At 35.3% G+C, this 14,757-nt stretch overlaps 1 protein-coding gene across 1 annotated transcript in view; it reads right to left on the bottom strand.

Annotated features, from left to right (window-relative positions):
• The window catches only part of ST8SIA4 (ST8 alpha-N-acetyl-neuraminide alpha-2,8-sialyltransferase 4), a 76,960-nt gene that overhangs the window by 44,298 nt on the left and 17,905 nt on the right, over window positions 1-14,757 (bottom strand). The window contains exon 3 of the mRNA XM_032212609.1: window positions 9,667-9,924. Coding sequence (XP_032068500.1) covers window positions 9,667-9,924 — 258 coding nt within the window. The remainder of the gene's footprint in view (window positions 1-9,666; window positions 9,925-14,757) is intronic.

Genomic DNA, 14,757 nt, shown 5'->3' with positions numbered 1-14,757 from the left:
CTTCCAAGGAAAGCTAAGAAACTGTGGAGTTACCTTGGGAGGGAAAGAAGAAAGGAAAGGGAGAAGGGCGGAGAGGAGAAATGTGGGAGCTATTTGGAAGAGAACACTGTGACCAAGTGTCACAGAAATATGTGGACTTAGACTAAAAGAATGCTACTTTGAATGACAAAGTTAAAACAATGCAAAAAGAACAAAGAATGGTCTAGATTAATAATGTAAACATTAATGATTAATAAGATCTCTGGTAAAATGAATAGAATTAAAAATAATAGATATAAAATGGAGATCAGGAATTTTGGAAAAAAACACTTAAAAGAGTTCCATATGAAAATGGATTATTTATTGCTAGCATTACACACACACATACCCCAAAAAAACTTGATGAAAGCAGTCTGTAAAAATGTTGAAAAATGTTAAGACTAAGGCTGTAGATTGTATGATTGGAAAAGGTTAAAATATAGAAGTCTGCTTCATTGGGTATATGAACAATGGCTCCATCTTTGCATTAGAACAGGGGTGTCAAGCTCGATTTCACTGAGTGCCACATCAGGGTTGTGTTTGACCTCGCCGGGGGAGGGGGGCTGGCCAGCTCGACATCATTCATATCAGGGACGCCTATGGTAGCCTGAGTGCTGTGCCAGAGAAAATGGGCACCCAAGCTCTGTTTTAGGCTATGATGGCCTCCTGTAACCCTCTGCAAGTGAAAACGGAACTTGGAAGGCCACATGTGGGTCTCCCAAGCTCTGTTTTTGCTGGTAGAGGCAACAGGGGTCACTCTTTGGCTGTTTCCAGGGCAGTCCGGGGGGCCAGATGTAAGCATTCCGCCGGCTGAATTTGCCCCTCCTCCCCAGTCTTAAATTTGACAGCCCTGCATTAGCAGCTTTCTAAATGTAGTAGAGAAGGCAGATTCCTCTTATTCTTGCCAAGGATAGTCACAAAATTAATAAGGAGTCCATCTCTATAATTACTACTGTTCCAAGAGGAACATTATCCTATCTTTTCTCTAGAAGCTCAAGGCAACTCCCACTTTGCTTTATCTCAACAAGAAACCATTGAGTTGGTTAGGCTAAGAAAGCATAACTACATCAATATCACTGCCTGAATTCCAGTGGAACTTAAACCAGTGCCTTTAACATAAACCAATTACCTCAACCATAGTTTATGGGGGAAAAATGAGCACTACTATAAGCAGTTACATCTATGCATTTTCTAAAATATACAGGAAATAGTGTTTGATATCTGACAATATCTCTCTGTAAAATATTGGGAACAATATTATCTTAATTTGCTGAAGTTTTTGAAAACATTCTACTAAGAAACAGATAGTCTTCTTCAAGTCAAGCTCAATTCTTTTATATAAGGAAAGGAAAAGGAAAAGCTGGATTCAGATGATTCTGAATTTTAAGACACATCAAATATTCTTTCTGACCTATGAATAAAACCAAGCAATCAGCAAATATTGTTCTGTTTTCATATGTCTCTTGAAACAATTAAAAAAATGAATATCAGATTGTGAGGTTGATATTGTAAGGCCCTAGAGTTTACTTCAGTCACTGAGGTGCCAAAGATGGTGAGACTCAAGAAGAGGCTTGAAAAAGTAACAGCTTTTATTTGCACAAAGAAGAGCTGGGTGAATTTATTCCATATGTGTTTGTGTTTGTGTGTGTGTGTGTGTGTGTGTGTGTGTGTGTGTGTATTTTCAACACCAGCCTGAAGATGGCGAGTGAGACCTCGCCAAAACATTGCCAAAATAATCTCAATCTTACATGGGAAAAGACCCGAATACAACAAGATCAGCATACCTACACCCGTGAAAATCTACTAAAACAAACACACACACACACATATAAACATACATACACATATATACATACACACCTACATACATATAGCATGCAATATACACACACATATATACACATACATACATACATACATACATACATACGTACTTGAGAGACCGCCTGCTGCCAATTACCTCCCACAGCCCATTAGATCTCACAGGGTGGGCCTCCTCCGGGTGCCATCTACCAGCCAATGCCATCTGGCTATTACCCGGGGGAGGGCTTTCTCTGTGGCAGCTCCGACCCTCTGGAATGAACTCCCTGCAGGGATTCGGACCCTCACCTCTCTCCAGGCCTTCCGAAAAGCCGTCAAAACCTGGCTTTGCCGGCAGGCCTGGGGGTGATGAGTTCCCTCCCCTCTCGACATGTATGGTTGTGCGACTGTTGCTTATTTTTATTATTTGTATTTCGTTTTTATGTTCCCCTTTTCCCCCTTTTGAATTGTTCGCCGCCCTGAGTCCTCCCGGAGAAGGGCGGCATATAAATAATAAAATTCAATTCAAATTCAAATTCAAATTTCAAAATTCAATTCATACATACATACATACATACATACATACATACATACAATATCTCATACAAGGAACAAAACCACATCTAGGAAAATGTGTCTAGGATCTTATACATTCATTTAGCCAAACCGAGACAAAAGAATTGCTTGTGCTACTTGCTTTCTCTGATTTGTTGTTTTGTGGCTCTTTTTTGTTTCAAGTAATAATAGCAATAGCACTTGGACTTACACCGCTTCATAGAGCTTTACAGTTCTCTCTAAGCAGTTTACAGAGTCAGAATATTGCCCCCAATAGTCTGGGTCCTCATTTTACTGGCCTCGGAAGAATGTAAGTTTGAGTCAACCTTGAGCCAGTGGAAATCGAACTGCCAAACTGCTGGCAGTTGGCAATCTGCAGAATTAGCCTGCAGTACTGCATTCTAACCATTATGCTTTGCCACCATGGCTCAATTATTTATATTAATGCAATCCTGGGGACAAAAATAATAGTTTAAAATATGATTATGAACACCTCAAACATAAACAGCAATACAGAAGTTGCTACTTTTTAAAAAGCTCTGGTTCTACTGAGCTTAATTGCAAAAACAATTATTCCAGAAAAAAGAAAACAACATCATGGATATTAAAGAATGGATTCATATGTTCCTTTGATTTTGAAAATATCCTAAAAATGAATAAATGGAGCAGTATATACTGCTACATAAACTAATTTTAACATTATCAATGTATCAATTCTTTCTATAGTATCTGAAAACAAAACACTGTTTAGTAACCGCAAAACCTATTTTTTTTTCCAGAAATCAGGTGACTTGGGGGGAAATCCATCACTTTCAAAATGTTCCTTGAAACCACAATTATTTTACAGAAGTTTTGATGTACTTTTTTTTATAGAATAAAGAAGTTATGGTCACCAAAACAAGATGTTGCTTTGCCCTAAGGCTGTATCTTTCTTTTTCGTTCTGAACAGGTATCAGAATAAAAGGTTATAGTAAGTAAGAAAGATCTTTATTACGGTCAAAGACCAGCAAAAAAATATAAATATATCTGGATGTTAAATGTTGAAGCACATTTAAAAAAATAATTGAAATAATTTGAAAACAGCTGTTACCCAACTAATAAATCAAAGTATCCTTTGCAGTTAACTATCTATGTCCCACAAGGGCATGTAATTTGGAATAATACTGCTAGTATTTTTGTTAGCTCACTAGACTTCAAAACTGAAAAAAACAAACCTCTGGTAACAGCTGAGTAAAGATCAGTCAATGCCAAGTTAACAGAATAACAGATTTGGAAGGAACTTTGGAGGTCTTGAGGTCTAAACCCCCTACTCAAGCAGGAAACTCTATACCATTTCAGTCAAATAGCTGTCCAATCTCTTTTTAAAAATCTCCAATGATAGAACACTCACAACTTTTGGAGAGAAGCTGTTCTAGTGGTTAGTGGTCTTAACTGTCAAGAAATTTCTCCTTAAATCTAGATTGGTTCTATCCTTGATTAGTTTCCATCCTTTGCTTTTTGTCCTGCTAGAGAGTAGGTTGACCCCCTTCTTCTTTGTGGAAGTCCCTCAAATATTAAGACACTTCTATGATGTCACCCAGGCCTTCTTTTCATTAGACTAGACATACCCAACTCCTGACACTATTCTTCATATGTTTTAGCTTATAGTTCCTAAATCATTTTTATTGCTCTTCTCTGTACTCTATATACTAGTATCTTAACCTCTTTTTGATATCATGGACACCAAAAGTGGATGCAATATGTGGTCTTGCCAAGGTATTATAAAGCGGTACTAACACTTCACATGACTTTGATTAATATTAATCTACTATGAACACATGATTAATGTTAATTAAATAAATCAGGTGAGAAAATTCACACAACTCTAGAAAAATAAATATATTTAGATTTGGATGCTTATTAATAAGGAATTAGAAAAGCATGAACTAAATGAACCAAGGTTCGTGAATTATATGCAAAACAAATTTGGGCTGCCTCAAGAACATGAATTTGATTACTGAATAACCCCATTTATGGATTATCTTTGCTAGTTATACAGTATCAGTGTTGCTTTTGGCATGCCAGGAGGCGTTATTTTGGACTGGAGAGATCGGAAAGGGGAAATAATACAACAACTCACATTCTCAGTTCCTAGTTGCATGATTGATGTTTAAACTCTCAGACTCACTCCATTGTTGAAGAGACACATCTAGCAGTGGTTGAAAATGACATGAAAAAATAAGCAAAAGGAATATATATAAATTTGGGGGGGGGATGGGAAGAGAAGGCACCATGTTTTAGTTTTATATTAAAACCTTGTTTTAGCCTTCTGAGAAAAATATGTCCTGATGTTTTTTCTTTATATTTACAATATATAGAGAGAAATAATTCAATGCACCAATGTCATTTCTTTAATTCTCTCATTCAAATAGCATTTTCAGGAGTTTGGAGGAAAACTCCAGTCCCATTCAACAGAATGAGAAGAGACCCTAAGCCCACAAAAGAAATGTGGACATGGCAAATGTCTCCAATGGGACCTTCCCTAATTTCTTGAGCTGCAAAGGCAATGGGTGAGAAATGTATTTTTAGGCTGCAAGATTCTGCTAATGTAACCTTATAATAAAGACAGAACTAGAACTTCTGAGTTTGCTTCTTGACTGGACCACCTCAGAAGGCTGACAGAAGACAGGCGGAAGAACTTTAGAATAGTCCTTTTAAACTGCACTATTTTGAACTGTGTTAGATATTGACTTGAATGGTCTTATTTGTAGGGCTAATGGTATTCTCGTATGTTAGCTGACAATGAGTTTTTGTAGAACTGCATGACATTCTGAAATGATTAGATTTCCATCTAAATGACAGATATCTGAAATAATGGTCTTTAATGTTATTATTTATCCTTACAGATGTAAACCACTTCCCAATGATATTGTTAATATTGATTGGTTTTAAATAGATATCTCACATCATTTCAGCTCCCAGTCAAGCTGAATGTCATTTCATAATGTTCCAAATGTTCTACAGTAAGGAACAATCAGATTTTGAAACCAATCAATGCTCTCTGTTTTCAACTTAAATTTCCAAATGTGCATGCATCAACATAAATCTCAGAAAGGAATTTCTTTGTTTTTATTTATTTCTTTAAATAAAAGTATTAAATTTTAATGTTTTGCTTCCTCAAACACCCTTCAAAAAAACCCCAACATGAACTAACTTCACCTACTTTTGTGAGTTCAGAATTAAAAATGTAGGGAGCAAAGGCTTGTTTTGAATTCCCTCTAGTGGGACACTCAAAACATTTCAATATTTTTCTGTTGGAATATAAGATCCTTGAAACATAAAGTCACATTTTAATTAGGGCTGTTATATTTCAAGCTCAGAATAAAGTGTTTTGTGTACATACCTGTTACTCAGATAGTAGACATGTTTACCTCTAGAGCTAATTTTGGATTTGCTGCCGAGAAGGTTCACAAGATGTGAAGATTGTCAGGTCTGCAGTTATATCCCTTTTAGGATCTTTGGCCTGCTACACTCTCTCTCATTTCATTATGCTGTTTCATTAGTGTAGTAGTTGGGAGGGGGAATAGAAAGGAGTAGAATTGTGGAATGTGTTGTTGTCATTCTTTTCTAGAAGCCCAAGGTCATATTTTTTCTCCGTACCTCTGCACCTGACAGGAACCAGCTGGGTGGATATGCCAGCTTGGCCGAAGAAGATTGGACCATGTGATGGATTTATGGGTATGGGGATAAGATCATGAACTTTCAACTGGGTGGAATCCCAGGAAGTTTTCAGATTTGGGATTCCACAGATAGTTGCCAACATGTCTGTCTTATTAAATTGGAACTTTAAGGATAGCTCTGCCTTGGATTTTGATTTAATTCTGCATGATATTTGGAACGCTGACATAGATTATGAAATAACACTATGATTCTGGTTAGATTTCCTTGATAAAAAGGAAGATTTTATATTATGTAGAAAGGACAGATATATTTGGATGTCTGTCTATCCATCTATCTATCAATCCTCTATCTCTATCAAGAAAAAAAGCAGGAAGGAAATAACAGATAGTGGACTGGAACATATTTACTGTTTATTAAATTTATAGGCCGCCCAATCTCGGAGGACTCCGGGCGGCTTACAGAAACAAAAATTGAGAAAGATTAAAAACAAATATGTGTTTCCTGTGTTAAATTTAATTGTATTATTAATTTAATAATTTAATTGTATTATTGTATTATTCATGTCCATATATCTCATTATTTCAATATTGGATCTAGAAAAGCAGTCCAAAAATAATCCAGATCTGGCTTGTCACAATAGAGAACAACAATAGAAAAAAAGCCCTTTGGGAAAAAAGTTACACAATGGCTTAGAATGCTGCTACCTGTCCCCATACTATAGTATTATATACTAGCTTACTCAGTTTTAGCACTTCTGGATATGAACAACAGATCCCAGAATTTTCAGCAAAAGACATGTTGATTGAGGAATTCTGGGAATTGATATTTACATGTCAACAAAGTATTCAGCATGTGGAAGACTTATATCACATATATTGACATTTCCAACTTGTTCTAGTGGTTAAGGCACCAAGGCTAGAAACTAGGAGACTGTGAGGTCTAGTCCTATCTTAAGCAATGAAACCTAGCTGGGTGACTTTGGGCCAGTCATTCTCACTCACTTCACAAGAGTGTTGTTGTAGATAAAATATAAGTAGGAAGGAGGGTTAGGTTTGCTTGCTGCCTTGAGTTATTTATACAAATAATAAAGGCAGGATAAAAACATCTAAAGAGAAATAAAAATAAATAAAATTGATGATTAAAAAATACATGGAATGCAGAAGATCTAAATCTTCTAGATACAACTCAACCCAACTCACAATTCATACCAAAGAATATTTTTTTTTTAGTAGACTTATATACCGCTTCATAGGGCTTTCAGCCCTCTCTAAGCGGTTTACAGAGAGTCAGCATATTGCCCCCAACAATCTGGGTCCTCATTTTACCCACCTCGGAAGGATGGAAGGCTGAGTCAACCCTGAGCCGGTGGGATTTGAACCGCTGAACTGCTGATCTAGCAGTAGCCTGCAGTGCTGCATTTAACCACTGCGCCACCTTGGCTCTTTTATTGAATTTAATTATTGAATTAAATTCAAGCTATGAAATAATTCAATGAGCATTTCCTCTGCCTTCATTAATGCAAAAAGGGAAACAATATACAAATAACCAGAATCTCATATATGAATGACGATGCAGCATTCCATTCTGACTACAAGGAAAGATGAAGACACCACAAGATGTTCCAGGCTCAAGAGTAATTGAAAACCTCTCTTGAAATCATGACAACGGGTGGTACCATTAATAAAAAGTTTAATAAATTATAGTACGTAGTGAAGCAATGAACAGATCATCAAGAATGCTGCAGTGTTTTATAGATCTGTCTAGATCTATAAAAACGCATGGGTATGTTTATTTACTGTTTCTGCATGTAACAGATATACATACACCTATATATAAACTTCGCAATTTTTTTCCACTTGTATATGTTCCCCTTAAAATCAGAAAGCATTCTAGAAATTAGATGGGATTATGTTAGATAAACTTCAGGATTTGAACTCATTTGTACCCCAGCAATAACTGACATGTATCTATAACTGACACTTCAGAAACTTTGCAAGATGGTAGGTTATTCAGCCAAGAGTTAAGTATACATGTCTACCATTATCCTTGCTACATCATCCCTGACTGGAAGAGTTGAAGAATCTCTTTTGATTTAAAGAAAAAGTAACCAAAACAACACTTATTTTAAATAATGATATAAATGCAGCCAAAACAAGGAAACTGTAAAAACTGCAGGTTTTTTTTTAAACAGAACTTTTCACTTCCTAGAACAAATAACAACATTCACTTTGAAAAGATAACTGCCTGAACAACAGTAATTTACACAGCTTTTAAACTGTACTTATTTATAGAACTCCAAGTCTGTGTACACAGGTTTTAAGCTATGTTCCACCATTTAAAATATCTTAACCCAGAAAATAAACCTGAACAGTGACATGTCCTAGTCTGTATATTTAGGAAGGATGACTTAGTCACGTACATTTCAGTAGTGATGTTGAGTAATTCCTACTGGGGAAAAAAATATCACAAAGGAATAAAGAACTCTTGCACCTGACAGCCACTCTTTGCCCCACCTTCCAAAACTTCTTTCTAAAGTTTAAAAAAGTCAAGGTTATGGTAATGTTGATGGAGAAGATGATATTTTTATTTATATTTGGGGAAGGAATTTATAAAATTAAGTGCAAGACTTGCACAAACTCAACACAATTATTTTACCTAGTCCCTGCAAAATGAAAGGATTGCACCATCAAAGATTAATCTAGTGATATAATGGAGAAGAGTCTGCAAAGATTACTGAAATATGAAATGTAATATTGTTTAATTTTGACTGGATTGTTCCCCTTCCATAATTTGATACCTATAGATCTAGTAAACTCTTACTTAGAAAATACAGTGAGCATAAATTATATCTAATTGATTTTATTAGCTTTTTTAGTTCCAATACTAGAGATGTGATAGTTCTTTGTCTTTGTCTCTTGCTGGCTCTTTGGCTTAACAAATGGAGATGAGAATCATGCCCTAAAATTGGTCATGACTAGTGGAATAAAACCCACAGGAACACCTTTAACTTTTTAGTTCCCAAATGCCTTGTATTATTTTTAATTAAATTCATTTTACCTGCATTTTGATATCTTGCTGATCTTTGATAATATATAATATTCAATTTTGAAGAAACTAATTATTAAAATGAGATATATGAACATATTTATGCATGTAGTTAAGGCGCCTTTTCAGTGCAGTAGAGCATATAAGAGTTTAGATTCGAAATCCTAACAATTACCTTAATGGGAATTATTTGGCTAATCCCCAGCATGTTTCATCTGAACGTAACCATAGATAGTACATGTATAATAAATAAATATGGTAATTTTCTATTATGACGACGGGCAAGATGGGGAAATTGAAAACATTTTCTCTTTGTGGAGCCAGTTCCCTATCAAAATAATGATTGTGCCTGCATAACGAACAAAAGCAGATCCTACAAACCAATCTCTCTGCAGTCTCCAACAGTGCAATTTCTCATTCATAATATATAGACAGTCCTGTTCCTTTCCTATTGAAACATCTTTAATTTGGGCATCATACAGTGAAAGATATATTCCAGAAATTCTGAGCTATCATTCCACGTTAAGCATTTCTGTTCATTGCTGTTGAAGTAATAAGCAATCTGTCACGCAAAAGATAATGGCTCACCTTATAACAAACTCATGGCTGTCAATCTCTTTACCACACCCACTATCCAGAAGGATGCCAGAATTTCCTACAACAGCACATGCCTTAAATCGACGATTCTTCATTGGAGAAACTTCAGGAAGGAGTCTATGCAAATCCTGAGAAATATTTAGTGTACGGCGTCTGTCTAACACATAGTGGATTACATCTCCGGGCTTGAAACTGCTTTTGACGACTGAGATGTCTCTTTCGGCATCCAAGAATCGAAGAATATTCTTCCTGCATTATAAACAAGAAAGCAAACGTATGGTACCTCTTTAAGAACTTAAGGAAGTTGTTGTTGGATGATGCCTGGAGCACAAGAGAACCCATTACTCATATATCACTTCTGAAAGATGTATTTCAGAAGACGATCTGTTTCTTTCAGGAAAACTCACCCCTGAACTTGCATGGTCACTTCAAGATGCTTCATACTTCAATTGCCTAATTCAAATGTCAGATAAAATAAACTCTCTGCTGTATACCAGGAGGAAATGAACATTTAGGAAGAGAAGGAAATAATAACAACAACAACAACAACAACCAGTTATTATTATTATTACCATTGGTAATTGGCACACTGGGTGCTATTCCAAAAGCACTGGAATTACATTTAAAACAAGTTAAAAATTGACAAAATCACCATCAGTCAAATGCAAAAAGCGGCACTGCTTGGATCTGCCCGCATATTACGAAAATATGTTACGACGTACTAGGCCCCTGGGTGGGGCCCGACTAGTAACCAATTCCAAATCCGGCGAAACAACTGGCCGCTGTGATACAATTGTATAATAATCATCATCATCATCATCATCATCATCATCATCATCATCATCATCGACTCTGATTTTCACTGAAATAGTACCAAGCCCTAGTTTGAATTTTATATCTCCCCCTCCCCTTTTGTACAAATCATCCACTTCTATGATCAAACAGATTCTAGTATTCAGCTAGTTACTATTCAAAGGATGGAAACATTTGTCTTTTTTTTTTCAGAATGATATAACACCTCTTGAAACATAGAGAGAGAAAATAGTATCTGTTAACTTTTTAAAATTATAACAAAATTACATTTGGAAACCTAAGATTAAAAATCACAATGTAATTTTAAAATGTTATGTCCAGCTCACACAGGTCAATTTTGCTGATTTTTTTTAATCAACAAAGAATTCAATATGTTTAGAAAAAAATTAGATTCAATCATATCTGTAACAAAATAATTCTACACACAACACAATAAAGAATTTTAATGAATCAGTTTTAGAGAACGTACTAAATTATAGCTGTATGTGCTTATGTTAATAAGAAGTTAGGCCAAGATGGTGAGCGAAGAGCATCTGTCTCCAATAGATGGTTATTTCTCATGTTTTCAGCTCCAATTCCACATCAGAGTACGTGCTTAAAAGAAAAGTCATTTCAAAGTACTTTTTCCAGGACAATCCTGAAAGATCTATTTAAAGGTTAGTTGTAGAGTCAGAGTTTATCCATGAGGAAATAACGTCACTTTAATTCTAAAATCCCTACCTCTCATCCTGCCCAAGACTACATGTCAACAAGCCAAAACCGAATGTAAAAAGCAAATAATACTCTCAAATGCTTGTTCTTAACAAGAAAAAATTATTTTCTCCTCTGCTTTGGGAATGGATTTACTGTGAGCTACTCTTACTGCTTCCCTTTGAAATGAGGAAGAGTTGCTTGGGGCACTGTGTGGCTATTTCTTGGGGATGAGATTTGGGATAGAACAATGAGATTAGTGAAGAGAAAACACAAATAATCTCTTGCAGGAGCAAAGAGCTTCTGCTGAAGTTGAGTGTTTCTGCATTCTGTGAAATATACAAGTAGTCCCTGACTTACAAAAGTTCATTTAGTGATCATTCAAAATCACAATAGCACTGAAAAAAGTGGCTTGTGATCATTTTTCGCACTTATGACCTTTTTAACATCCCCTTGGCCAAGTGCTCAAAACTCAGACGCTTGGCAACTGACTCATATTTATGACGGTTGCAGTGTCCCAGGGTCATATGATTACTTTTTGTGACTTTCTGACAAGCAAAGTCAAGGGAGAAGCCAGATTCACTTAACAACCCTGTTACTAACTTAACAACTTCAGTGATTCATTTAACAACTGTGGCAAGAAAGCTCGTAAAATGGGGCAAAATTCACTTAACAAATGTTTCGCTTAGCAACATAAATTTTGGGCTCAATTGTGGTTGGAAGTTGACGACTCCCTGTACTGTACTAGATATCAAGGACCGTAAGGCTCTTTTTTCTCGTTTGCATGCATACACAATATCATCTCCTTCATTTCTCCAATATAGCCTTAACTGAAAGAGAGAGAGAAAGAAACTTGCAGATTACATGCAGAAATCCTTGATGCTTCATAGTGTGGAAGAAGTTCTTCAAAAACTCCACACACAGACAACACAGCAAGAATTCATTTATAAATGTGTCTGGTGAGATCAGGTATTTTTCTTAGCACCCTAGAATAGTTTTTATGGAAAAAAAGTATAGCGTATTAATATGCTTTAGATGTTTAATAAATAGAAACCAAGTTGCCAGAAAAAGCTCTTAGAAAATATTATATCCCACACATTTAAGATTATAAATTTTCTAGGAGAAGGCTTTTTCACTCTTTAATGCTAGAGTTGTTTGGCTTTATCAATCATTAACAGTAACACATTTTTGGGAACGCAGACAAATAGATACTAACCTAATTAGAAAGTCTAATTTTAGCTAGATTAGAATTATTAAACTTCTTGACAATTTACAACATACTTTGTGTCAAAACAATTGGGCAAGACATGTGTGAAAGTATTAAAAATTTATTTACAGCCTGTCTTAAAATTATTTTCTGTGATAAAAGCATGGAGTTTGCTGTACTATAAGTTTCTACAGAGAAATACAGTCGGGTGTGTGTGTGTGTGACCACGAGGTATTTAACTACCTTACATAAAATCAGAATATTGAACTAGGTCAGGAAAGTCAGGATTTGATTCTACCAAGAATAAGTCAATTAGTCAATCAATCAATCAATCAGCATCTAAGGGTGACACTGATATGATATTGATGTTACTCTTATGCAAAACAAATGAAGTATTTTGGATTTTTTTTTGGTAATAAGGCAGATTTTGGGGCAGAAATTGAACAAAAAAAGAAAGCAAGAGTAGTACATAGTAGAGAAGGTTACAGTCATTTATTTTCAGTTTTATTTTCACATGGCAAAAATTGAAAGATTATATAACTAAAAATCTGTATTTTGCAGCTAAAATGCCCTTTGAGTTACTTGCAGTCCAGAGTTATGGATAAATTTATGACAGAGAGATCTTATTGTCTGCCATCGAGGATGTAGTGTTATTTCTGGAGCAACATATGAGCACTTCCAAATACCTATTCAAAGGAACAATAAGGTCTCATTTAGAATAAAGTATCCAAGAAATAAAACATTAGGCCAAAATTTGGACTGATCTTGCAGAACTAACTTAATGTTACATTAATAGACATTGAACAAAAGTATTGGGTTTTTGGTTCAATGCGCGTATTTGGCATTCAGGTACTCTTATAAGCCTTAGCAGCTATGGCTAGTTATAAACCCCACACATTGAAAAAGACAAAATGATGCAGTTGCTGCTCTCCGCTCCTATTGCTTTGCCTATTTTCAAAGAAAGCACAGCACACCTTTATATTTCTAAAAGTTGCTAATGGAACAAAGATATGAGTCTAGAAGCATTTTTAGAAGTATGGTACTTCCTGTCATATAGTTTAAAGTTTATTAGAATTTGTATGCCGCCCAGTACCATAGGGACTCTGGGTGGCTCACAACAGACAAATAGTTGGTAACAGTCAGCCAGCTGTTTAGACTGGATTTGCATTTTTTCCATCCATTAAGTGCTTCCCAAGGACCTGGAGTAGGTAAATATTTTTGTTTCATAGTGCTAGAGGTATTGTATAATTTTTGTTATCCCTATTATTATTTTAAAATAATTTAAAAAATAAAATCAGGGAAGGCCTGGCAATAAGCAGGCCAATCTGGGCATAATAAAGTCTTTCCTTAGAGACTCGAGACCCAGCCATTTTGAACTGCTTGCATTCAACTTTCTTCACTCAATTTATCCACTTTATCAATAAGGAAAAAATATCATTCCATTTTTTAAGAAATATCCCTCAAGCTTGTTACTTTTAAAAAGACATAATGACTTTGATTGAGTGAGTAATACATAACTTAATATGAACTTGGTTTTTTAAAAAAATATTGATTTCTCACTTCAAAAATGCAAACAACATAGCTCAGTAGTTAGGTTCAGATATCCGTGTCAAGAAGACAGATGGTCCAAACAAATCTTTACAAATCCCGCTTTTAAAAAAGTTCACACATTGCATAGTTGCAGTTAAATTATCGTGAGAAATGAAAATGAAAGATTTGTGTTTATATTCTCCTAGGAGTTATTGATTTCACCAAACAAATGGCTACTGTTATAACTAACTCCTCTTTACTTTATTTATCTTATGAGGCATCTTTCTAAGGAAAGACTTCACTTTTTAGAGACTTTATTGATCATTTTTCTAACAAATGAAATCACTTCATTAAATAGAACAAATCACAAACAATAAATATGCGAACCCATTTCTATCTGCACCATCTTTTTAAAGCTGAGGCTGATGGTTTAACTGATTTTGGGCTAATCTGTATGAACAATAGCCTTTAATATTTAACATGGGACAAAATAAAGAATGGTTTACAATATTGCTACAATTGAATTACATTGCACAGCACGCAATCCATTGTTTAAACCACTGCTTAGCATGGAAATGTGAATCTAATATTGTTTTCTACATTAATCCTGTCCGTGCCTTGAAACTAATAATAAGTATAAACAAAATGTGTATAATATATAGAGTTGAACTTTTTAAAAATGTTAAAATACTCTGCTTTTTTGGGGATGTAAATTCCTTCTCACATCAAAGGAAAGTCTGGCTGAAATGAGAATTAGGAAACTATCTCCTCCATTACTTAACAAACCACAAACTATTTTCTTCAAACAAGAAGCTCCCTGTGAGGCTACAAACCCAATGCTG

This window comes from Thamnophis elegans, chromosome 3 (genome assembly GCF_009769535.1).
Source record: "Thamnophis elegans isolate rThaEle1 chromosome 3, rThaEle1.pri, whole genome shotgun sequence".
Classification (NCBI taxonomy): domain Eukaryota; kingdom Metazoa; phylum Chordata; class Lepidosauria; order Squamata; family Colubridae; genus Thamnophis; species Thamnophis elegans.
Note: the sequence above shows the minus strand (reverse complement) of the source record. Positions and strands in the feature narration are given on the sequence as shown.